General features: G+C 38.6%; 1 protein-coding gene across 3 annotated transcripts in view; it reads right to left on the minus strand.

Annotated features, from left to right (window-relative positions):
* The window catches only part of ascc3 (activating signal cointegrator 1 complex subunit 3), a 148,443-nt gene extending 133,135 nt beyond the window's left edge, over positions 1-15,308 (minus strand). The window contains exons 1-4 of one of the 3 annotated variants that reach the window (XM_018665694.2): positions 15,146-15,308; positions 14,230-14,370; positions 9,311-9,461; positions 1,617-2,188 (exon numbers count right to left, since the gene is read on the minus strand). In XM_018665694.2, the coding sequence (XP_018521210.1) occupies positions 1,617-2,188; positions 9,311-9,461; positions 14,230-14,319 (813 nt within the window). In that variant the 5' untranslated portion in view covers positions 14,320-14,370; positions 15,146-15,308. The other 2 variants (XM_018665695.2, XM_051075770.1) reach the window with 2 other exon arrangements.
* Positions 15,309-27,833: the final 12,525 nt, after the last annotated feature.

Consider the following 27,833-nt stretch of genomic DNA (forward strand, 5'->3'; position numbering starts at 1 on the left):
ATCATTGAACTTTTTTGTTAAATGTCACTGTTCACACAGCAACACAAGACAACAGCATGCTATAAACTTTCACAAACTGAGTCTTAGTCAAAACTACCCAACTACAAAATTAACTGCGATGGAAATAGAGAGTGGTGAAATGTGGGGCAGCTTGATTTGTTCTGCCTTGCTTTGATGTTCTCTGTTCCAGTATTAGCCATGGTGTTTGCTAAGTCAGCTAAACCAGTTGTTGGCACACACATTTTTTATCTCTCTGTGTGGAATGATGATGATTAAAATGTGAGTCAAGTAAAACATGAGACTTAACATTAAAGGAGTTAAAGGAGGTGGGGTGGAGTGTATAACAAGATAATGAGGCAAAACTGGAAAATTTCTTTAGATAACAAAAAGTAAGAAGTAAAAGCACATGACAGACTTTAAAATTCAAACTTGACTATTCAGCCAAACTTGAATATTCAGTCAGTGACTTGTATTGTGACTTTACAAGTGACTTTACAAGTCACAGTAGACTTGTAAAGTTCTGCTTAGCGTATAGCCCTAGTTGGAGTAAAATCTGTCTTTGGCGGGCAAAAAATCAGTTCCAGTGAGAATCCAGTCAGTTTAACTTACAAGAATTTAAAATTGGAAAACTTAATTCAATTTTCTAAAACTTGATTTTTCCATTTTCCACCATTTTCATTTGCCAGGTTAATATATAATTAAGCTTTTGGGGCTGTTTTTCTCAATTTTCCATCTATGGAATGTTTAATATAAAAATGGAAAACAGAAAATCTGAATACTTTTATATCTGTTGCCTGAGAGTCATACTCTCAACGGCCCATGTCAACTTGTATCTGAGTGGGGCAGCTCAACTCAAACAGAATTTTGAAACTGAAACTGGAAATCTCTCATTTACAAAAGTAATCAGACCCTTTGCTGCAGCATTCCAAACTGCAGTGAGTGTATTCTCTTTGCTTTAATTGTCCTTGAGTCTAGAACTTGATTGAAGTCCACCCATTGCAAACTGAGCTGATTGGACATACAGTACTTTAGACAGACACAGACCTGTGTATATAAGGTCCTAAAATTCACACTGTATGTCACAACAAAATCAAAGCCAAAGGTTTGAGTATTCCCGGGAGCACAGTGGCCTCAATAATTGTCATATGGCAGTAGTTCAGAACCACCATGATTATTCCTAGAGTTTTCCATCCAGCCAAAATGAGAAACCAGGCATGGGGCCATGGACAGGGAAGTGACCAAGAACTCAATGGTCATGCTCAGAGAGCTCCTGAAGTCCTCTGCAGAATGGGATAACCTGTCAGAAGGATAACATCTCAGCAGCATTCAGTTAATCAGGTCTAAATGGTAGCATGGCTAGACAGAATCCACTTATGACAGCCTGCTTGGAGAGACTTGACGTTTTAATTGTAGCCTCTACAAAGTACTGAATTAAGGGTCTGAATACTTTTGAAAATTAAAGTTTAAAATGACCAAACCTACATCTTTGTTTAGGTCCTGTAAATTGTCTGACAGAACCTGTTTTAAGCTAAAATATTCACCAATTTCACAACCTGTGTGAAACAATATCCCAAGAAAAATTTACTACAGTATCTATAAGACTGCATGACACATACCTCATTCTGGAGCTCATCGTCACTCTTGTGGGAGGCCAGCATCTCAAACAGGGATGTGCACAGCTCCTCTGGGCTGGATGAGATCATGTTTCCTCTGTTAAGGTACTTCTCCACCTCTGTTCTAAGGATAGCTCCATCTCCAGAGCTGGACACTCTTGCTGAGCTGGACACCTCTTCCTCATTGCAGGCCTTTCTCCCACTCTGCTGGTTGTTGAGGAAGTTGATAAAGTCTAGGCTAACATTCTCGTCATGGATATCAGAGCAGGGCAGATCCTCTAGCGGGTCCAATGTGTAGCAGTCATATGAGAAGATGATGTTACGTCCAAAAGTGGAGCCTCGTTGGGGGTTATGATGGGAGTTCTGAATAAAGTCTTCAACTCTGGAGTTTCCAAGAAGAGACACAAGCCGAGCCACACAGTTGGAGGAGGCTTCAGCTGCAGCTGACGGAAAGGGGCCAAACATCTGTTTAATGGCGCGGGTCTCCTCTGTGCCCACATGGTCTTTGTTGTGAAAGGTCTCAAAAAGAAACACAGCAGCACTTTCAATGGCCTCCTGACCATGTTCAGTCCCCACTGTGAAACAAAACACATATATAACATATTTACACTTTAATGTCATGATTGCAATGGTCACTAAAGCCAGAATCAGTTTTAGTGATTTGGGGGCCATAGGCAAACCAATGCATGGACCCTCCCTTGTGCCCTTTTCTCATCTTCTCATTGATCGAGAACGTTGGCATTAATCAGTGATGGAGGAGGTACTCATTTCTTTTAACTGGTGGTGGAAAGGTAGTAAGTACCCTTCCTCAAGTACTGTACCGTAATTTCCGGACTATAAGCTGCTACTTTTTTAACACGCTTTGAACCTTGCAGCTTAAACAACGATGCGGCTAATTTATAGATTTTTACAGGCTAACAAGCTTCATGCCGCAAAAACATTTAGACACCTGAGGCTTATAGACAAGTGCAGCCTGTATACGTACCTTTTTTTTTTCTTTTTAAATTTAGTGGGTGCGGCTTATATTCTGGTGTGCTCAATAGTCTGGAAATTACAGTACTTTAATACAATGAAAACAAAACTAAATGTAAGTAATTGTAAGCTCTGATAACAAGAACTATGACAACATGTATTACATCTTTGCTCCCAGATTAATGTTGGCAGTCAACATCTGAATTTTCCTCTAGATTTTTGCTGAAGAAACATCACTACTTTATTTGATATCAGATTTAGCTCCTCTTCTCATACAGTCTAACATCACTATACATAGCTATTAGTGTTTTGTGCCCATATCAGCTTTCTACCTTGCCTAATTGGTGAGCCTCTGTAGTCTGGACCTGACTATATCAGAAATGAAAAATTTCAACTGAAGGGACAATTACAGCTGATGCATTCATTATCATTTTAATGATGGTAATTATTAGGATTCTTACTGATTGTAAAAATCACCTTCACCCTTTCTATTATCATTAGTGGTATCTAGATAGCAGTTCTGTATGGTCATTAAGCTGAGCTGTGTACTATTCATAGCTCCAGAAAAGAATCAGCAGCTGTTCCTCTGACCAGTAAAGGCTAGGCTACAGAATGAGATCATTGTTTAAGGTCCCTGCACCTCATTTAAATAATATCCAAACAATTCATGCTTAGCCAGAACTGTACTTAGGAATATAGACTAATTGTCCAATTAGAGGAAAAAATGTCAGAGGGAAAGAGGGAGAATTGAGTGAAGAAGGTTGGAGAGGCGGAGGAAAGCAAAAAGAGATGAAAAGGATTTAAACCAATTAAAACAGTCTACCAGCATCAGACTCGTTGCTGCACACAGCAGAACAGAATGGCTGCTTTCATCCTGACTTCATCCTCTCTGGACTGTGTTTAAGAGCAACTTTTTATTTGGATCCAGTCACACAGACAGCAGGTTCAACACAAAAAACAGTGGAGAGTATCACAACAACAAATACTGTTACTCTTGTCCGATGAATGAGAAGAAAAAATACTCTCAAGAATGAAGAAAAATGCAAACTAAATGAAAATATTAAAGTCTTACATGAGCGTTCCATAATTGACTTTTTAAGTTCAGCTAATACTTAATGTCACAGAGCAAAGACTACATCATGTGCAGCATGCTATCAAACTCCTGTTTCTATGTTTTCAGGAAATTTACTGCTTGATGATTTATCACTGTATTGTTCCTGGACCTTAAATATACATTTATGTCTAATTATATGGACACTGGCTCTGTGCCAGGAAACTCAGTCTAGTAGTCCATTAAAACTATGACATAGAATTTATAACATGCATTGTCCTTTTGACGTTTGAGAATTCAAGAAAATTCAAAAACTGAAAATCTCTCGTTTACAGAAGTATCCATTCTTAATTCAGTACTTAAACACCACTTTGGCAGATCCTCTCAAGCTCCATCAGAATGGATGCAATGCGTGTGTGAACTGCCATCTTCAGATCTATTCTCAGATGTTGTATGGGCTTTTACTGAGCCGCTCAAGGACAGTCAAAGATATTTCCTGAATCCACTACAGGGTTGTCTTAACCATAAGCTTCACGTCATCAGCCATGCTTCCATATAATTGTCCAGCAGATTTGAACCGAAGTTTTGAAAAAAATAAACCACAAAAATGAGAACTGGGCACGTTTACATGGACAGTTTTGGAGCAAATAAACTAGGCTACATGGTGTTGTCAGAAGGTGGCAGTAAAGGCTACATTACACATGGAAGTAATAAATAGAAGTGGATGTTGCAAACGGGAAACAGAGCAAGTTGTCACTTTCATCAGAAAAATTGAGAAAGGGTTTCAAGAAATATTTTCAACTTGGCAAGAAGCCGCATCTTCATCACCTTCTTTTTCATAAGTTTAATCAGCTGATCAGTCATGTGAGTTAAAATGTTTGCAGTTTTTTGGTGTTTCCATCTGCCACTAAATACATTTGGTCTCTTTTGAGAAAGACAAGAACCACCTCAAGTAAGCATAATTTTTTTTTTTTGCACAATTAAGAAAACTTTTTCAAATTTTTCCGTTTCCATAAACCTTTATCACAGTCTCATTTTGAATGTACTCTGAAACAGGGTTTCTTAAAGAACTTCTCTGTATTCGGCTTCATTCATCCTTCCCTCAATTCTGACCAGTCTTCCTAACCCCATTGCTTAGACATACCTACATAGCATGATGCTGACACCACTATGCTTCACCGTAGGTATGGTGCCTGGTGTTTGCCTGGAGTAGTGCTTGGAGTTCCAGAGGATTCTACCATGTCTGAAGTGGACTGGTGAAGCTTTGTTGGGTCTGTTGGGATCGTAGTCATCCCCAGATCAAAGCCATTCCTGCCGGGTAACTCAATTTGGCTGGATGGCCAAGTCTAGGAAGAGTCAAAACTACTACTTCATCCTTGTCCTGATCTATGCTGCACCACAATTTTATCAAGGATATCTACAGAGAGTTCTTTGAACTTCTTGGTGTGGCTTTTTTCCTGATATGCAATCTTAATTGTAGGACCTTAGCTGTGTGTGCCTTTCTGAACTATGTCCAATTAATGCAATTGCCACTTGTGGACCCCAATCAATTTCTAGACACATCTCAAGGGCAAACAAATGGGATACAGCACACCACAATTTGGAGTACCACAGCAAAGGGTCTGAATAGTTTTTTAAAAGAGATTTCAGTTTTTCATTTTGAATGAATTGACAAAAAACATCTAGAGACATGTTTTCACTTCACTATTATGGGTTACTGAGTGAAGACTGATGAGAAAAATGGCAATATTATGCATTTACAATTAAATTTACAACATAAGAAAGTGGGGGGAAAGTGAAGTGGTCTGAATACTTTCTGAAGCCACAGAAAAACTGTTACTCTTGTGCATCTGAGAGGGGAGCTAGACTGGAGGCTATAGACCCCTTTCATGTTAGTAAATATCATGACATTTTTTGTAGACGAAACTTAGGTAGCAGCAAAACAACTCTCTGCACACATTAGCTAACACTAGTGAGCACGTTTTGCTGGCTTGTTTTTCAGCAATGGCTTAAGAAAATGCGAGTTTATATGGCGGCTCACTCTCAGTGACTTCAAGTGTTACCTTGCCTCAGACTGGCTGACCCATACAAGCTAACTCAATTGAGGGATGGTCCAACAGGATTACAGGCCATTTATACCTACCTGGTTGAGAAACCAAGCATGTATACTTAAGGGAAACTAATCTTTAGATGCCAACAACTATGTCTTGAATGGTCAGGCACAAGACTGTACAATAAGAAAGTTTGTTTTAGGATGAATAGTGTTTTCCCTACCATTGCCTTTGGAGGGCAGCCCACCCCCCTTCATGACTTTCCACCCCCCAAGAAACTGAAGGAAAAAATGAAAAAAAAAAATCAAAGCCTACATGGGTGCGTCTCCTCATACACACAGAACAGAGGGGCAGAAGAGACAGGCTGACAACTTGCAATGCAATAAAATGCAATAAAAGCTCCTACAACTGTTATATAGCTCTGTAAAATTATAGATGGACAGATGTCGACCCCAAACATCTGAATGTCATACCAAAATATCTGTGTTTTTTTGTTCACGCACAATCTGGCAACAATGGCTCTGCTGCTGATGACAGGGAAGCTAGTTCTACCAGCTAGCTGCTCTCCTTCCTGTCTGGGTGTGCGTGTGTCTGTATATTTGTGTGCATGTATGTTTGTGTGACTAAAAATGACCCAGACCCATTACTCCTTCAATTCTGGCACCCAACAACACAGCATGATAACTTTTTTGCTTGGCTTTGCAACTGACTACTCTAAGGTGATCAGTGTTTGCATCCAGTTTTTCCTCTGTTTTGCCTCCAGCTAACACGATGATGTAACCATAACATCTGCACTAAAATGGCCTATATCCTAAGTCCTTTCAAAATTAAAAGTTCAAAGTAAGTAGTGGGTTTCAAGCTAGTGATTTACTAAATCCAATGGTACCATTAAAATTTAAACAAAGAAGGTCAAACTCAAATGTATGGCTGGACTGTGCATGATCAATGTGTAAAATTGGGGATGTAGTTGAAAACTGTTGCTGAACCTGCTAGAGAAGTCATGAAATGTTGCTATATGACTTAATGTGTTAATTAGCATATTCATGACATCATCGAGTTGTATTTGCCATCTGTCAAGTGCAGCCCTTTATTTGATTACTACTCTGTGCTAACATTTATAGTATTTTAATTCTGCATAATCCCTAATAAAGCAGTTCTCTTTTACATTTATTATTTTCTGTTGTCAGACAATGAAACAAGTATAAAATAGTGAGGGAAATGTGGCCCAGTAAGACTATATGTTAAGCAGCAGTCATTTCCAAGTCATTTTCAAGCTGCTGCTGTACACTGCTAAAATCCTGAATTCATAACACTATTATCTGACATAATCACAATACACATAAGTGAAAGACAACAGCTGTGCTGCGATTGCAGCTATATTTACTTGTAAAATAATCACTCAAAAAAAAGTTAGAAGCTCATTCTCGTCTTTCTTTGCTGCCATTCGGTCAGCTGAATGAGACACATCGAAAGGCATGACTAGGGAGGGAGAGTCCAACCTTGCGTTCACTGGTAACTGTCTCCTATGGATAGTAACTAAGATTTGTCTCATCAGACCAGGGGAAACATATATTGTGGCAAGCTGTGTGAGCGTCCTTCACTACAGCCTTCCAAATCAACACAGTTTTCCCATTTATTTCAATCCCCTATCTCTTGCCAAACATAGTGTGTAGCCTCCTGGAATAGCCAGTATGGTCAAAATAGTCAAAATAGTCAAAATGCATATTGTAAAAAAAAGGTCTTTAGTGTGTTCCTTTGAGGAATAACAGAAAAAATGGTACACAAGGTTTTCAAGGAGTTATACCAACTCTAATTAAATTTCCTTAAGCTCTTAAAGAAGGACAGAGTATACTGTACTATACTTCTGTAAAAATTATCTGTAAGCCTTCATCTGACTTCTACCTCATCTACAGTTGCTCTGCAGCTTGGGAGAGTTGCAGCGCAGGGCTCAAGAAGGCAAAAGACTTTCAATTAAGCATTGAAACTACACATTTTCAGATCAATGTCAAACGCAAACTGCACCTTTATAACATCACTCTTTAGGTTTAAAAAGGTTTTTGGAATAACACCATTGACTCAATTTCCACTGGGTAAGTTGTAGAAATGTCTGATTCACACAGTTCAGCACTCAGTGGAGCTTCATGGCATTTCCATTGATGAAAGGCTGGGAGCAGAGAGGTGTCAATGCTAAGGACTAACTGGATGTCAAGTGGGTCCATAAAGAATGTTTCCAGCTTTATAATAAAGCGGAATGGCATTTTAACATTAGAGGGCAAGGCTGTTTTACCCCAGTTACCTAAATTACACAACTGAACGTGAAAACAGAGGTGAATGGATCAGTAGTGTCGATTAATCAACCATACCTCCAAGTAAGAACATTGAATTTGCAACAGTATACATATCTGTATTTTAATTGCAACCAGATTATAGATTTCTATTAATGTAATGAGGCTACGTTGTTAATTTGTCAAAACACAAATACGTTGATACTGAACTTATCAGTATCAGTTGTTCACAGACAACTTTTTATTTGTATTTAATTCTCGCCAAAATATCCGATCCTACGGTGCAATACCCAGGTGTGGTGACTACAGCACTATTAAACTACTTTATGTTTAGGCACTCACAGCACTTGGTTAAGGTTAGGGAAAGATCATGGTCTGGTTTAATACAAAAATAAGTCCACATTAACTTCAGACACGTTTTATTACATTTCAAAACCACGATCCTTCCCTAACCTTTAGCGTAACCTAAGCGTTTTTCTTGCCTAAACCTAACCACAGACAGGACTGTGGATGTGAACACCAGTCTCTGGTATCTTTCACAATTAAAGAAGAAAAACATTAACTCTGAATGTAATCCAGCCAGCAATTACATTGCCACCAAAACACAATTTCTGGTTCAGGGTTCATTAAAAGTGGGTCAGTGATGGACCAGAAAAGACAAAGTTGGGTAATAGCTTTGACATACACATTTGCTTTGACTTAACTGGTCTACCAATATGTGTTAAAGGGTCAGTTCACCCAAATTATGAAAAACACATTCTTTCTTTCTTGGTGGTAGTTCTCATGCAGATAGTTTTGGTTTGATTTGTTCAGGCTTTGAAATATCTGCCATTGAGAGTTCTGCACCCACCTCAATGCAGTGAAGGTAAATGTAGTATGTGCTGCTCAAAGTACTGAAAAACGACACCAAAAAAATCAATAGCAACACTTCTTTGACAATTTTCTAAGGGAAAAAGTAACTTCATTTTTCAAATCTGTAAGCACTGCAAAAACTTTTGCATCCATTCAAATGACTGTAGGAAAAGTCACATCTCAACGTCTGAGAAAATAAAATATATTAGCATGACAACATGCCGCTGGGTAACTGTCTGTCAAACTTGAGTGTTTATTAAAGCCCAACAACATTAGTTTTCTTTAAACTCAAAATTGATTGGTCTACCAAAAGCATGAAAACCACAGCATAATTTCAGCAGCTGGTAAGGGTGGCATGCTTTTATACAAGCAGTCTAAAAATAGGCAACACTGTTATTTCCAAAAATGTTTTCATCAGTGTAACACAAACACATGAAAAAAGATTGAAAGAAATGACAATGGATTTGAGGCTGAAGAGTTAATTACCAATCTGTTTGGCTGCCAGAAGGAGGCTCTTCAGTTCCTGACTGGCAGCTTGGTGCTTAGCTTTGTCCTGATGCTCAGTGCAGAAATGGACAATCTTCTGCCAAGTGAGGCCCTCTTTGGCGAACAGCTCCTGCCTCTTCAGACGTTTGGTCTAACATGAGTCACAGGGAAAAATACAATTACATTTCAAGAAATAGAAGACTGTCACCCCCTGTTGTAAAAATCTCAGGTATTTCTGATTGCCATACATGCTTGGATAAGACCAGTGTACTCCAAAAGTTTGCCAAAATTGTGCAGATATTTTATAAAAACGGGATGTGGTGCAGTCAGTTACTGATAGTTACAGATAGTAATGCAATGATCAGCCACAACATTAAAAGCACTGATAGGGGAAGTGAATAACATTGATCATTTCGTTCCAATACACTGTTCTGCTAAGAAACATGGGGTCCCGACATTCATCTGTGTGTTACTGTGACACATACCACCCATCAAAAAGTATTTTGCACACAAGTTGAGATAATCTAAGAGTGACACCTGCCACCTTTTCCCTGGGGAAGTACTTTTTCTACTTTCCATTAGGATTTAACTACACGTGAGCCAGGTGAAAGTAAATGGCTGAAAACCTAATTTCTCCAAATTTAATTTACAGTAATTCTCAGGAAGAGAATGAGAACTGATCTGAGAAACAAGTAACTGTCATAGAGTGAACAAGGGAAAGATTATCAAGTATTCAGACTAGGGATGTGCATGAATAATCGATTAGTCGATTAGTCGAAACGGTAGGCATAGTCAGCACCTTTTATTTGATTGGGGGTGGGAGGGGGTTCATATTTTACTTCAGAGATGCGGAACTAGACATCAGCAATTAGAAGAAGCAAAGCGGGCTGTTAAACCAGCTGCTGCTAACGTTAGCTCAGGTTGTTGCTAGATGCTTAGCTTGTTTTTAGGTTAGGATTCCTTCAGTGTTCATCACCCAGGAAGTTTTTACTGAGAGCCGAATTATCTACAGAGGTGTTGTTAACTCCAAAACAAACAGACCAAGTAATTCAAATCGGTAGAAACTGAATAAATCAGAATCAGATTTATTGCCAAGTAAGTTTGCACATACAAGGAATTTGTCTTGGTGTATTGGTGCTAAAGGACAGTTATAGTAAAAAAAAAAAGCAAAAACTATATTTACAAGGAACATTAATATATACACAAGGAGCATACATATACATAATTAAAATGTAAGGTGTACAGTTTCATGTAAAAAAAAAAATCTATGTTTCTCTGCAACTGGACACAGGATGTTGAGAGGAGTTGTTTGCTCCTGACATCTGATGACAAAAATCTGATGACAAAAGTCCTTCATCTGGTTTAAGATTATAGTTATAACATTATAAAAAGTGACGGTAACATGACTACATTAAGAAAGTAGTCTGTTGAAAATGTTTTAATGTCCAGCCATCCAGCCAACAGCCGGCGCTAGTGGAAAACAGTGTGGATTTGTTGTACCTAAATGCTCATGTGACAGCAAACAACAGGAACAAATAACTGCTTTTGTTTCCCCTTAGCGTTGTCGGGGGGTGGAGCTGGCTCATGGAACCCGAATACACCATGCCTTCACGGAAGACCATTACCAGCCAGATTGAGAAATAGTACATGGAGCAGCTACAGCTCTTAAAAAAAAAAACGTGATGGAAGCCAACAAAGTAACAATAACAACAACTCACATCAGAGTTTAATGTCAGGTTTGGATAGAGGGCACATCTTAACGATTACATCACGACTAATCCACTAATCGACTAATTGACTTTAACTAGCTTGATTAATCGACTCCAAAAAGTAATCAAAATGCCCATCCCTAATTCAGACCCTTTGCTATGACACTTTTAGCACAGGTTACTCCTATTTCTCCTGTTCATCTTTGAGGTGCTTCTACACCTTGATAAAAGTCCACCTGAGGTTGATTCCATTGACTGGACATGATTGGGAGAGGCACACAACCGTATATGGTCTCACAGCTGACAGTGCATATCAGAGCAAAAACTAAGCCATGAGGAAGAAGGAACTGTCTGCAGAGCTTAAAGAAAGGACTGTGTCGAGGAACAGATCTAGGGAAGGCTACAAAAAACTTTCTGCTGCATTGAAGGTTCCCAAAAGCAAGTGGGCTCCATAATTCTTAAATGGAAGAAGCCTGAACAACCAGGAGTCCTCCTAGAGCTGGACACCCAGTCTAACTGAGCAACTGTGGGAGACATCTGCAGCTGCAGTGCCGGGGAGCAGTTCGGGTACCTTGCAAGCACTTAAGCACTTCAGGTCCAAAGAACTGAACCAGCAACCTTTCAGTTCCATGCCACTTGTCTAGCCTCTAAATGATTTTTACACATCATGCAGCCCTAAATTAACAACTGTAGCAGTAACCACTACACACACATATTATTTGGTGCATATGATTATGTTTACTGAGAAAAGGCACAAATGCAAAGATCAATATTGGATCATTAAACATTAAACACAGTATGTCCCTTAAACCAGTTTAAACCAGTGGTTCCCAAATTTTGTCTTACCACCTTGTACATGTCTGGTTGGTGTTACTTGTCATGTTTCAGATGTCCATGAGCTGTTAGCAGTTCGACCAAAGACACATTTCCCCTCTAAACTAGATTTCAATAACTGTTCAAATTATGCTCCATAAAAAAAGATTTCCTAAGCTGGAAATCACTGGACTAAACTAGTAAACTGTATATAAAGTACGGCTGGGCAATGAAACAATCTTGATAATTATCATGAGACGAATTCACACCAGAATAGACTTACAAGTAATTTACTATAAATATATGTGTTCTACATTTGGGTTAGTCCTCATCTGCACAGTCGATCAATATGAAAAAAAATATTGTGATAATGTTTTTGGCATTATTTCCTAACGCCTCATATAAAGTGGATAAAACTAGCTCCATCTCAGCAAGTTACAACAGTAAAATGCTGCTTACATATTGATGCAGCAGTATTAATGTCAAATTTTACTGCAGTATAAGTACATTTATTTTTAATACTTGAAATACATTTTGCTAATAATCAAGTCAGACTTTGGTTGCATGATTTTTAGTAGTGATGGCACATTTTTAAATTGCTGCTTTGGTACTTTTAAAAGATCAAAAAAGTTTGTATGCCACTGGGTAACATAAAGTTCATTAAAGAAAGACAGCTGACTCTGTTACTGTGTGTTCGTGATTGGTCCATGTGAAGAGTGTAAATGTTTTTCAGGCTCATTGACGTACAGTATTCTATGCTTATATGTGTATATAATTAAGAGAATAATTTAGAGAAAAATAAAATCACACAGGTGGGCAATCTGTTTTCCAGATAAGAGCGATACAGTAAGCAAGCTGTGTCATCAAAGATAAAATATTTCCATAACACACCTAACATGCAAAATCACATTACTCACTTGCTCAGAGTTCACAGAAAAATAACCTGCTGTAGTTGATGCCAAAGAGGAAACCCTCCAGTGAGTATCAAAGCAGCACACATTTCTCTGGTAGGATATTTAGTGTGGGAAACTTGATGATTTAATTCATCTAACTTTTGTCACAACTGATATCAATGATGCAATTTTGTGAGTTTGATTATACATTAAAGGGGCATTCAGGTTACTAGTGATACTACTCAGCCTGTAAAAACAGTTCTACAATGTCTTCTTGGTTCTGAAAGAGATTTTCCTAGTCTGAGAAAATACCCATGTTGATGTCATAAAGATGTAATTACAACTATCTCAGCTGGTCTAGCAATTTCACCACTAACTTGACTAGTTGACTACTACTACTACTATCCTACTATGTTTAAATAATTTAGTAACTACTAATTGATTAGATTTTATCCAGCGTTGCCAGATACACATTAGTTATTTCTTAAGACATAAACGCAGTGTATATTTACATAGTTTATGCATCATTGAGTTGTGTCTGACAATCCTCTGTTCATAGTGTTAATTCATTTTAATGCATGTGCCAAAACACTGTAACAGCAGAAATACCCTCAGCTTTGCCCTGTTCATGTGCTGCAGTAAGCTAATGAATATGTGTGAACATCCCTTCCTGTATGTGTTTCAAACTAAATGTGTTTTAATGTGAGGACAATGTTTAGATGACAATGTTTGACCTGCCACTGAAAGTTATAAACACCTTACTCAACACTTAGTTTTACCTTACAAATAGATTTTTCAGCACTTATTTTTTGGAAAACAGGTTTGAACATTTCATGGATCAAACTGATCATTCAAGGATAACACCAGCAACATTCAAGTTTTTTCTTTGTCATCAAATCCAACTAAAACATAAAACCAACAGTGAGTGCCTCCTGCGTACAAATACTGTGTGTTTATCCAAAACCTGACACTGTACAACAGCTCTGTGCCACAGAGACCCACTGTTGTCCAAAAACTATTAAAAATACATCAATGAGCCACACTGTTGCACTGGGTGATGTGCTCTATCATTACCATGAGCACACACAGCCTAGTTTATTTGATCCCACAAACACCATCTTTGACTGTACTTGACAGTCACTAGAGGTCTCAGGGGCCAGTGTACTACTTGTTAGACAGTTAACTAGCAAATTATTTCATCATATATTTCTAGGACATTAACATGAATTGTCTCAAAATTTCCACTCTATTTGAATAAAAGCACATAGTGGTGAATGTAATATCAATTTTGTGCACCTTTTGTCCTTTCATTGAAATTCATTGAATTAAAGTATTATTTAAGTTCTGGCACCACATAAGTGTTGAGTGGTGAAACATAAAAGCAGAATTCAGAACAGAAGTAGTGCTTTGAAACGGTTAGATATATTGTTCTGGTTTCCTTTTTTTAACACTTATGAAATATTGTATCATTACTAGTTTCAAGTTATTCAGCAGCTGGTCTTACCTTCAGATCATAGTGATATTCAGTGAAGTCCTCCTTTTTGCTGACATAAGAGAAGGAGCGCAGTGCACCTGTGAGCCGTGGAGGAGACATTGTTCTCTGACGCCTTCATCCATACACAGGTTCTCCAGTTTATTTCTGTGACTACCAGACATAGATACAAAGAGTAAACTGAACGTTCATGGCAGTACGGTCTCTGTTGATAGGCATAGCCGTAACGTTACAGCACAGAGTCTACGAACCGAATTCCAAACAAAAATCTGGAAGTTTAAAGTTACCTTTCTAAATGATAATCACACACGTAACGTTGAACATTAATAACAAAGGTTATACATGGTCAGGGTCTTTTGATATGTTCGGCATAAAAATGAAGCCCACTGAAATACATTAAAGCTGTTAAATCTTTGTAATCTGTATATGCAAGGAAGTAACATTAGCTATGTTGTTTAGAAACTGGGATAGCTGGGATAATTTCAAATGCATTATTAAGGAAATAAAGACTGCTTAGTGAATAAGGTATAGCTAAACTGAAAACTGGGTACTATCAATTCGTTTAAGACCCGAAACTGTCATCTAAAACGCAACCTAAACCTAAACCATAGTAAAATTACTCACGTCATTCTCTAGAGACAGGGCAGTAGGACACGCAGCAGAGACTTTGTATTATATCTTACTTTTTACTGTACAAACGACCTTTTCTTACGCAACTTTACTAACTTTAAACACAACAAAATCAAAGATGCTTACTTAAGTTGTGCAAGTCTGTGGCGCTAGCTTGTTAGCTTGTCAGTCTAACTGCCACGTCCCCAGCCGTATTAGCTTTAGCAGTGTGAAGAATGGTCAATAAATAAACTGCCGAACGACTTGCGACAAATTAGTCTATAAGACTACGTGTTACTTTACATTTAAGACACTATACCTTCCAAAGAGCCTTGTGGAATTAACTGTCAAACGCGTGTGAGTGGCCTACCGGCAGATGTCAACAGAAGTTGCATGTTCTAGAAAATCTGGGTATTGTAGTTCCTACGTTTGATACTTGATATGGGGGTAACGGTTAAAAAGACTACGTTACCCACTTACACACGGGAGTGTTACGTCACGCCGTGTTCGCGTTTAAGTGAAGCCGGTGTATACATCGTAGGAGAATCAGTGCTCGACTTAAAACGGAGTACGTCGCTGCTTGCTGGAAACGAGCACGGTGCGACCAAAATTTGGTCTTGTTGTCTTATGACGAAACCTGTTCCAGTGTTGTGGACTTGTTCGCTGTCCCCAGGTTACCTTTTCCACGTGTATACGACGCCTAACTCCACCATTGTGCCTGATCACCCCGTTAAAGATAACGAGTGCCACCCTAGAAATTCTGAACACTGAAAAACAGGAAACATTTGGACTGAGTCAAAATAGTTACGTTTTCGACTTCGGCTGACTTTGACTGACTAGATGGTCAACGTGAACAGCCGGGAAGCAGGATGGAGTATAAAAAAGAGCATCCATGCACTGCAGTCAAGTTGGACTCATTTTATTTCCCTGAGAATGAGTGAGCTTCTTACAGTATTGTATGGCTGAAGCCACATTCCTTTTCAAATTGCTTACAGTGTCGGCTGTAGTAAAATGCCAACACTGTAAATGAAATCAAAACCTCACAAATTCTTCATACAACAAATATAAAAAATTATGTTAGTTTAAAGAAGGGAAGCAGGTAGTTATGGTTACAGCTGTAACTTGCAAAGGGGAATCAGCTGACAACCTCACATTGTCAGACGGAGTTGTAAAATACATGCACATGATTTATTCATCCAAAAATATGTTTTAAAAACATTTTCAGACCAGACACAAGTTTACATTGGTCTTTTGACAAACATGAAATGTAATCTAAGTAATGTTTTATGAAAACATCTAGAGTGAGGAGTTGAAATATGGGTGGAAAAAACACCACTTTTTTTCTGTTTAATTGCTTATGATAGATTTGAGAATACTAACAAGGGCCACCATATTGCCAGGGGAGTGAAAAGAGAAGAAATCAGAACATTACGACCTATGGCATTACTTATTTTACAATTACAAACTCTTGAACTGAACTGTTACAGCTATCTCGCTGTAAATTAAATCTATAGTGTTGGTGCCCATAAATAAAAGACAAGTTGCCAGAAGGGGGAGATCAAATAAACTGCAGCTCCTTTAGGAGAAATAATCATGGGAGATAACAGATCTAAAATGTTACATGTCTCTCAGTGGCCAGACAAGCATAGTAAACTCACCCCTCTGTCTGCCTCAGTCAGTTCAATGGTCATACACACCATCTCCTCCAATGTCATCTCTCTTTTGTCTCACAGAGTGCTGCTGGAATGACGTATTTTTGTAGTCCAGCCCAGAAGTTAAAGGCAGTCAAGCCTATTTGGTGGTAAGGGAACAAACTGAAGTGGATTGGTAAACGAAAGCCACAAAAACAAATTTATGTGAAGCACAGTAGATGGCTGCAGACACATACTATAAATAAGACAATCCACAGCCATGTAAGTGGGTCTGTTAGGTTGTACTTACACTCACAGAGCACTTCATTAGTAACACCTGCTTATTCATGCAATTATCCATTCAGTCAGTCATGTGACAGGAGTGCATAATATCATGTAGATACAGGTCAGTAGCTTCATTTAATGTTCATTTCAAACATGAGAATGGTGAAACAATGTGATCTCAGTGACTTTGATGGTGGCATGATTGTTGGTGACAGACAGGCTGGTTTCAGTATTTTTGGAACTGCTGATCTCCTGGGATTTTCATGCCCAGTAGTCTCCAGAGTTTACTCGGAATGGTGCAAAAAGTAAAAAAAAAAATATCCATGGTGGCAGTTCTGTGGATGGACAGGCCTTGTTAATGAGGGAGGTCAGAGGAAAATGGACAGATCTGTTGGAGCTGACAGAGTGAATACTGTGGTGAGCAGAAAAGCATCTGTGAATGCCAGCGGTGTAGTGAGCGGGGGATGCAGGGGACCGCTGTCCACCAATTTAAAAAAAGATAATGTTAATAATAATAATGATAATAATAAGCAGCAGAAGAAGAAAAAAGTGCTATTTTACTGTTAAACCAGTGTTCTAACAGTATTGAAAAACAAGTATGACACACAAATAACTCTTCGTAATAGCCTACATATAAAAATACAATATAAAAATATAAAAAAACTCCAAGCATATCTCACACCATTGTGCTGACAATCTCACATGTGGCAAATACGGTGTGGGGCACTTTATGTGTTGCAGTGGCCTCCCCAGTCAGAGAGAGATCTGAATCCACCCCTGTGGGATGTGGTAGAATATGAATGTGCAGCTGACAAATCTGAAAGAATTATGAGATGTAGTCATGTCAACATAGACCAGAAACTCCAAGGAATGTTTCCAACATCTTATGGAATCAATGTCTCAAAGAATTGAGGCTGTTTTAGAGGAAATGGAGGACCTGCTCAATATTAGTGTGGTGCTCCTAATAAAGTGCTCTCTGAGTGCGGTGTACCAAAACCTGATTGAATTCCTTGATTTTTTAAAAATAAAATAATGTCCATTTGTTTCCAATTTAACAACTAATTGCTGACCCCATTAGCTATTTGTTTGTTCAGCAATGCTGAATACATTAATTCTGTTTGCCTCATACATCTAGTTTTCTTTGCAGTTTGGTTCATATTACTTTGTCTTTGCCCATGGTAATGTCATCCACAGAATAATCACTTGGAATGTGATTTATGTTGGATACAACAATATCAGGGATGACAAGTCAAACATGAGAAATTCACATAAATAAAACTCAAACTGATGCATTGTATTTTACAAGCTGTGCCCTTTAGTGTGGTCTCAGGGACATGTGTTGTGATATTGTTGTGTATGTGTGTGTGAATGTATGTCTGTTTAAGGGATAGAGAGAGAGAAAAAATGAGAGTGAATCATCCCCTCACTCTTACTGTTCTCTGAAGCAGAGGTCTCTTGAGGCATAGCCAGAATTCAATGGACACCATTCATGCATATAGTCCACAAAGCAGTGTGTGTGTGTGTGTGTGTGTGTGTGTGTGTGTGTGTGTGTGTGTGTGTGTGTGTGCGTGTGTGCGTGCACGCATGAGTGTGTGTGCCTGGCCAAGAGGACAAACCAAACAAAAAATGAAGTGAGAGAGCTGATGAGACAACTTCATAGGCTGAAATTACAGAAAGTGAGTTATGAATTACAATGAGCTTGTTTGATTGAATGCACATGGCAGCCTGCTTTTAACTTCACTGTGTGGCAAAATACAACATTAAAGGATATGTTACAGGCAGTCTGAAACACGTCATCCCTGTTCTTGTGCATACAACTATATAAACTTTTCAGCTTACTGAAAATAAAGACATGAACAGCAGAAAACAAGAATAAAGGTCTAAAGCCTATGTTGAACTGTGACAGCTCCTCTGCCTCAAGACCAGCTTCCTTGTGTCTGGGACTTGTGACTGCTCCTCTATAAGTGCTTGAGCTGTTGGGCTGTCTCTCTCCTCTCAAGGTTACTTGGTTTGGTAGGACTTTGCTTTGGTTGATTTTTTGGTTTTCTTACACCTGTACATGTTACACACACACACACACACATATACATACATACGTATATTCACTTTAAAGAGTCATGTGTAGTATCCATATGTTGTCCTTCATTTGAGCCAGGTTGTAGCAAAATGGGGGTTCGTCGGGTTGGATTTTAGTCGTATTAGTTAGCAGGGTATCACACATGACCATAGTGTTTGATTCATTTTGCGAGCATTATCCTAATGCATTTTAGGGTCATTGTTAAGCAGGTGGTGCTAAAATGTTTTGTGTGGCATTTTTTTGACTGGTATTCTCCTCGCTGAGGCACAGCAGCAGATTCTACTGGAGAGTCTGTTACTGTTTTTGTGTGTGTGTGTGTGTGTGTGTGTGTGATGTAGGAAGTGGTTAGAGCAATTGGCTCAGGATCACATCAAGGGGTTCTTGGGTGGTCGCTGTTGGAATGCAGTTGCCCTCCAGTGCCACTAGATTATAGTGAACTAACTACCCACCACAAGTGTCTGTCTGAAGAATTGGGACGAGTTTAGTTAGCTAGTTAATCTTACTAATTAGTTGAGGATGGCGAGGTTCCAGTTCTTTTGGCCACTTGTTGCATAGCACAAAAGTTCTGTGGAGGTGACCTCAGTTTCTTAGATTTGGTTGGTGGTTATGGCTAACATTGTGGTAGATTTCTGGAGCAATGTACCAAGGATCAGATGATGAAGATTGCTCAGCATTACTCTGTTGAGGTTGAGCCCAAATGTACTGGAAAACCTAGAGTATAAAGGTTAACTTGCACAAATGTGGTGTGCTGATGGGCATGGGACATAAAAGTGGTGTGAGTACTTCCAAGGCTGGCTTGGAATTTGAACAACAGAAAGAATCGCTATTCTTGAAGTTAGAACAAGAAAAGGGGTTGGAAAAAATCTAATACAAAGTGCAACAATTGAAATTGGATTTGGAACTACAAAAACTGGCATTGATTAAGGAAGGTGAAATGTCTACATTGCTTTAAATGAGGAAACAATTGGTTCACCTTGTGATGCTGCAAGTAATTTGAGGTTGTTGCCAAAGTTTACTGAAAATGATGTAGAAACTTTTGTTTGAGCTTGTTGCTGTTATAAGAAGGTGGCCTAATGAAGGGAGACCTTTAATATTAGAGTATGCCTTTACAGGTAAAGCAGATGTTTACTCGGGTCGACAAACACATGGAATTTGCAGGGGATTTGTTTTCACATTTTAACTACTGATGCCCTTCATCTGGTGTGAAAACTTTTGAGACATTATGTGATCTAGTTGCTATAGAACTTTTAAAGAGTTTGTGCCTAATTATATTGCATCACATTAAATCACATGTCCTAGTGAGGCTGCAGTATGAGGGATGGCCTCTTAATTAGGGGCATTAATTAGACAGGCATTCAGTGATGATCCCATTGCACAAATTGTCTGCCTTCAAAGTTTAGGACATCAGTAATTTATACAGCTCCTGACAATGTTGCAGGACATAAGGATAAGAAAACCTAGTTCCAGTGCACAAACTGTCCATGGTCCCTTGTTGGTGCATGATCAGTGGTGTGAAAGAAAATCTTGTGAGCTGGAGAAAGGACAGGAATTCAGATGTCTCAGGCAAAAGTATTTATTACAAGCTGTAGACTAGCGGAGAAAAAATATGAACAATACAGTGACAAGTGTGCCATAGTAGTGCTCAAAATTCTGAAGATCTCAGGTGTAACAGGACGTATATAACTCCACTTGCAAAACTTAAAGATGATACAGGTGTTCTCTGTTCCATCCACTATGAGGGAGTTGTGGCATTTCTCTGGGATGGCTGGTTATTACATGGGTTTTGTTCCAATTTCAAGAGAAAGAAACAGTGTTTCCACTGGATCCAAGGTTGGTGGGTAGTTGTAGTTAAGACTGGGAGGCACTGGGGGATGATAGACATATTTAGTAAAAAAAAAAAAAAAAAGTTTGTTGATGGTGATCTCATGAGATGTTTGTAGATCCCAATGGATTGGAAAACTTAATTGTTCAAGCAGGAACATCCATTAAGTAGTCTGCATTTACCTATTAATGAATGAGTGATGCATTATCTGTCGTCCAAAGCAGCTGTAAACTGTATGAAAAGTATCTTCCTCAGTTAATTCCCTGCATCTCAAGGCAGCAGGACAGATATGTTGGTAAATCTGCCTCTGTTATGAGAAGTGCTGCATCAGAGCGCGGTGTCATTACGCATGACCATACACACACACATGCATCACCAGTCCTGTGATGGATGACCCCCTCTACATACTGAGCCACAGCTGCCCCATTAGACTGATGGGCTTTAACTCAAAATTGTGCGTTACAGCCTCTTTTCCAACTTAAAAAACAAACAAACAAACAAAAAAACTGCAATTCAAGGCAAAATGTGCTATCTCATATTTTAAGATATGATGCATGCCTATCCATTTACAATGTAAAATACAGTAGAATTATGGCTTAAATACCATTAGATTGATGTTATCATGTATACAGCTTCATCAAAAAGGTTTCTCTTCAATTGTCCCAATTAATTTTTGAAAAGACAACATGTATGGTGCATAATAGTAAGAAATTGTTGTGAGACCTGTGATTTGCTCAGCATTTCAAAGTGATGAGACTAGATATGTGATGGGCTGGGATTTTACTTTTATCCCCTCTGATTTATATTCCACTTTGCATTGCTGCACCTACATAAACCAAAATAACAAGTTTGCTTGGAAATGTTGATACAGTCTATACACCAAAGACCTACCACTTTATACTTTTTGTTGGTGATGATGTGGTGTGATGATAAAGGAAAGCTTGTGAAGTGTCAAAAATGGAAATAGTTTATCATCTGGGGAGCATGAATGTGCTCAGTATATTTCATGGCAATTTTTATTCATTTATATATTTATGGGAGTGGTTCTAGACAGATAGAGGGATCCCAAGGAAAAGGAAAACCCAACCCCGCCCGGGTGCAGACGCCTATATCAGTTTTGAAAAAAGTGGTATTCTGTAAATATCTTGGTTGAACTCAAAAAATTACACAATGTTATCTACCACACTCTAGATCATTCTGTCTTAGCTCAAACTTTGATAATGATAAAATGCTAGCCTTAGACTTTTGTGTGCTGATGTTTAGTTAATCAAAAATGACTTTTTTAAAAAGAAAAAATAGCCTACTCCCCTTTTCTTCTCACTCTGGTTTCAACATATCTGAGATACACTTCATGATATGGATAGGTGTAGAGTGACGTATCTGCAAGGGTGTGCAAGATGAAATGGGAAAGATGGTTTCACAACAAAATGTTTAAAAATTTCTATCCAGGCAGGGCGCTTATACCCATGCCCTCTAAACCAATTTCTGTGCGATACACAAGCCCTGTCAGGGCATAATGATTGCTATAATTATTTATTAACGGTCATAGACATATTTTCCAAGAAAACTCACGTCAGGGTGCTGAAGAGAAAAACTGCCGCAGAGATGTTGAAGGCCTTTGAATCCATTTTTGATGAAAGTCAGACGCCTGAAAAAACACGATGCCGGGAAAGAATTTTTTAACAAGAGTTTCGAGGGTTTGATGAGAAAACACAGAATTATACATTTTTCCACAGCCAGCGACCTCAAGGCCTCTGTGATAGAAAGATTTAATTGTACTTTAAAAAGGTAGAATGTGGAGATATTTTACAGCAAACAACACTCTGCAATACCTCGATGTCCTACAAGACTTGGTGAAAAGCTATGATCACAGCTATCACAGCAGTATTAAAATGAAACCTATGCAGGTGACCTCAGAGAACACTTTTGAAGTGTTTCAAAACTTGTACGGTACATCTCAAGCCCATTGGAGGGGTGAATCAAAGATGAATTTTAGGAAGGGAGACCTAGTCAGGATTTCAAAGTTGAGGGAGGTGTTTGATAAAAAATATGAACAGTGTTTTACAGACGAGGTGTTTACAATATCCGATTGCATCCCTCGCAACCCTCCTGTGTACAAACTAAAAGATTATGACAGAGAACCCATCCAAGGTTCATTTTACAAGGCAGCTGCAAAAATTAACGATGGAGATAGACAGAGTCTACCATGTAGAGAAGATTCTAAAGCGGCACACCGTTAAGAGTGAAAAACGGGTCTTTGTACATTGATAAAACTGGCTGGAGAAATTTAACAGCTGGGTCAAGGTGTCCGATTTAAAAAATGTATAAAAATCTATGCACATTCACAACAGCCATCGTTTCATCATGTATGGGCCGAAGGACGAGGGGTTTTTCATTACCCTGCCCTCCAACACCAGTCTCAACATTTTTGAAGACAAGAGTTCCAGTTACTGCATGGATTTAGTGCAACATATTGATTTAGAGAGATGGTGGGAGGTCATCTTGACGCAAATTTCATACCCTTTTATACCATAACGCAGGATGACGCCTACTTATATTGGAGAGAAAAACCCAAAGAACCAGAAACAGAGAGCACGGCACATCATCAAAGGTTTAGAGGAGGTTATTACAACAACATACAAGCCTTCAAGACAGAGTTTGAAATTTTTTTTTTTTTAGAAAAATTTATTCTGATATTTCTGTTGTCTATAGCAATATTCAGAAAAGGTTTGATTTCCAGGCCGAAGGTCAAACCCACATACGCTTTGACAGACCCCCGGCTTACCTGATGGGCCTGAAACCAGGAGAATGGTTCAAGTTTGACCAAAAGATGGCTCCATATCATGCAGATTTACGTGCAGGGTTTTATCACATGTACTGTTACTGCAACGTAGTAAGTCAGCAGCTGGTCAGCAACGTTTACGCGCCGCTTTTGAGACCAACTGATATTCAAGGAACGTACGGCGATATTATCATGCAGTATTTCAACCGGGCTTATTAGTAACCGGCAGCCAGCAACATCGCCTCTGACGTGTTCAGTCACATGATGGGGTGGGTAATCAACAATGATCAGAAGCAGGAGGGATCCGAAGGTATTATGGTCTTGTCACATAGGGCAAGAAAGCGACCTCAGGGAGAATGTGCCCCCTCAAGCTCTAATAAACACTCGGGTGGCAAAAAGAGGAAATCAGTTGCGAAAAGCAGGCAGGTGAAGAAGAAGCCTGCTGGAGCTCTGATTTTTATGTGTCATTAGATTTTTCATTTTACAGTCCTTTTTTTTTTTTTTTTTTAATGGCCCTATTACATCAGAAATCTCCAAAGTGTACTCTGGCGGAGCTGGATTTATTTTCGGCACCTATGACCTATGTCAGTTCAGACCGCTGCTGAACTGACTCTTGAGCGTCTTTGTAAAAAAGACAGGCACTGATCTGACTCTTGAAGTGCCACACAGCATAAACTGTAAGTACCAGTCTTGGTTACGTGACTTCAGACAATTGATTATACATCATCATCCATATTTTAAGGTGTTGCATCCTTCCTCCATTTTATACAACAAATGTGGATAAATAAAATCGGCATTAAAAAATGAGCCACCCTTTATAGTGAATTTCTGTATTTTTCATTACCTGATGCATTTATTACACTCCTTTATTTTCCTCCCACAGTCACAGTGTGGATTACTGATGATAGCCATATCCATTCCTCATGTCCTCATCGTCCAACGGCAAGTGGTTTGAATTTGGCCTTTAGGATCCATTTTGTTAAATGCCAAAAAAAATAACGTATAAAAAACACATTAAAAAAATATAACATATCCCTAATTGTCTTGGCTAATGTTGAGTTTAATTTTTATGTTCATTATGGTTGGAAAAAATAACATCTGGTTTTCTGGTTTTGTTTTTTTTGTTTGTTTTTTTACTACATGTTTAACAAATGAAATCAAATCTTGCTTTCATGAAAACACCAATATTGAAAGTTTGCATATTATTTATGTTTTCTGTGACTTAAGTACATCATAAGTAGAAATGACAGGTAACAGTTGCAACAGTAATTATAATGATGATAAGAACCCAGTGTCAGAATTTTTCTTCTTTGCTCTTGGAGAAAGAGAAAATGGTAAGCACAGCGGTGTCCTTCAGGCATATCCTTCCCTAATAAGAAACATTAAAAATATGACTTATTATTGCAACGTTGTTATTCATAAAAGAGGTTTGTGTGTTTAAGTTCTGTAGATATTTAATTTTGTATTAGAGTGTGGTTTTCATTATGGCAATGTACTACCAAGACAATAATTTCAGTAATTTCACCTTAACGGTGACAGGCTGGGCCCTAACCTTAAAATGAATGCTTGGTAATAATATCATTAAACATGATTAAGTTTAATGTCAATATTGCACAATGTTAGCTAAGTAACGTGGTGGACCTAACCTCACTCAGAAGCCTTATCACCTAAAACCTTCTCTATTACTCTTTTGACTTTGCTGCATATCTTTTTAATAACTGTGGCAAGCAGACATCTTGTTCGAAGGCTAATCCAAGGTTAATTCAATAGCTGACACTGATACCTACTAATAACTGCTAACATTTATATAAAACGACTCGGATTAGCTGAGGTGCCGCCTAGCAGACAGCTAGCAGTTAGCTAGCTCTGAACAGCTAGCCACTTTGAGTGACAGCTAGCACTCAGCTGTCACTCAAAGTGGCCACGTCCCCATTTATGCATAGCATTAATACAATTTAAACCAGTCAGTGATAAAAAAAAATCACACCCAGTTGTGATTTTCCCCCTCACAGTTGTCATGAGGGGGAAATTATCTATAGTTGTACAAAACTGTTTTTTGTACCAGGCTGTAAACACGTTTATTTATCCTATAAAGTTGGCCGGTTTAAGATGGAAGTTCATGGAGATGGAGTCGCTTTTGGAGCCAGCCTCAACTTGTGGCCATCCGAGGAACTGCAGTTTTTGGCACTTCCGGGTTGGCGTCATTTTTCGGCCCTGGAGGTTGCTGCTTGATATGGACACAGGAAAAGCCTCATTCCCCTCTGTGTCCCTCTATTCCACTTTTGGCTCTGCTTTCCCTCATATCCGTAATAGAACGAGAAGATGTTACAACAGGAGGTGGCGGACCATCCACCCACACACGTCTACCAGCCAGATTGTTCCCCAGAATTATGTTCACCATGGTGCGTCAGCACATACTCAAATGCCAGAGAAGCAGCCTCTTTGCCTTATGTTCATTTAAAAACGTAGCAATATGATTGGGCCCAGAATTTTTAAACTGCTCCAGATTGATGAGATCACATGTAGTGACATCTGGCACTACATGTGCCAGATTTGCAGTTAATCCGCTTAATTGTCTTAAGATTTGCAAGTAATGTGTTTTGTTTCACGTTTGTATTAATGCATTGTCTTTCTTTAAGTAAGTTATACTTAAAGAGTTACATCTCGTCTTATACAATGCCTTAATTGATCATGGTGGAAGGTGAATATGCGATATGTGCAAAAGTATTTCAGATTAATAATTTTGAGTTTATTAAGAGATCATATTACATTCTGAGACAAAGAAAGTGAGGACAACAAACCATGATTGGCTGAGACCACCTCACTCCGCCTTTAATTACCTGACACTATCTTCAAAGAGAATAAAAACTCTGGCGCACAAAGATAAATGCTTTTGGTTGAAATCAGCTCCAAGCTACACAGCCATTCGCTGTGCACCTTAATTTTCTCAGTTTCATTGTTCTCTTTCTACCATGTGCTCTGCAAGTAACTTTTACTTTTGTCTATACTTGCAAGTGACTCTCTATTTCTCAAGCCAAGCAACGTCAAGTTAAGCCAAAGGAACAAAAGTATCTGAATACTATTGAATACTACTATACATATTTTTGATAATCCTGCGTTTTTATTCTGAATATTTGACAGAAATGTTTAGTAGGGAATGTGAGAGCTTATTTTCCCTCAACCTGTGAGAGAGGCCTGCAGATCACACAAACACCTGCAGAGAAATCTGCAAGAAACTAAGTTTGCAGAGACAGAAAGTCTCAGAGTAAACTCAACTTATGCTGAACTGCTGAGACACCAGCAGATGTGTTAACCAGAGACATGGCCTCCGGGAGAATCCACCTGGATCCTACGTTTCCATGGGTACCGCCGCAACCTCGGCCACCTGGATTCCAGCCAAGTCTGCAGCTGCCACAACTCACTCATGCCAAGGGTTGATGATAAAATAAATAAACTTTAGTTTTCTCCATTGACAGACATCTCAAAATTCAGTACAAATAGATTATAGTTATAGACTAGCACTATTTTTCTTCCACCAGATCACTCTGCTCATTTTACCTGCTATTAGTTCATATGCTAGTTTGATCATCCTTACACTTCTATTTTTAGTTCATGTTTTTACTCTCTATATATATTCACCTTAGTAATCAATAAATTGTAAATACACCTGTAGACCAGCAGTTTTGTGTGTTCCTTTGTTCCTCAATGGTGAGTGTGGATACAGTGAGGATATTAACATTAAGATTGATATCAAAATTAATATTCCTGATTTCTGCCCCAAAACTGGACAGTGATGCCCCATTCAACAAGTGTAAATTGGATTTTCAGATGATTATTATGTTCATTTATGCAACACACAAAATGCCGCATAAGTATGAACTCCCAGTGAAGTGCACCTGTTAAATAGTGATGTGCAATACTGCAAAATTCCAAATCGTTCCAATACAGAGTAAATAGAGGGCTAGTATTGCCGATACCAATACGATACCGATACTTTTTACCTATAAAAGCACCTTATGTACTTTGATTGTAGGGGAGAGCAGTGTGTCATGATTTATGAAATGAATGTATCAACAAAATACTAAATCTGAACACATTTTCATGACCACTTGAAGATTTGGCCAGTTTTACTTTCCACTGTCAATTAGTTAGTAAAAGTAATTAGCTTGTGAAGTGACAACTATGATGATCACTTTTACTTTATGCTTAAGATCTGTCAGGAGTGACTAAAATATTACTTTTGCCATCACATAGGCTACCTGGTTATTTGCCTCTCTGAAGGGACTCTGCCAGTAACCTGTACTGGGGTCTGGGTCTGTCTAAGGGATTTTCCTCCTCACTTCATTTCTTTTGTAGCTCTGAGTTCTCTTTATTATGGTTTTTCATGTGTTTGTATAAATTGGTGGTGTT

The sequence above is a fragment of the Lates calcarifer genome, linkage group LG15, assembly GCF_001640805.2.
Source record: "Lates calcarifer isolate ASB-BC8 linkage group LG15, TLL_Latcal_v3, whole genome shotgun sequence".
NCBI classification, from domain to species: domain Eukaryota; kingdom Metazoa; phylum Chordata; class Actinopteri; family Centropomidae; genus Lates; species Lates calcarifer.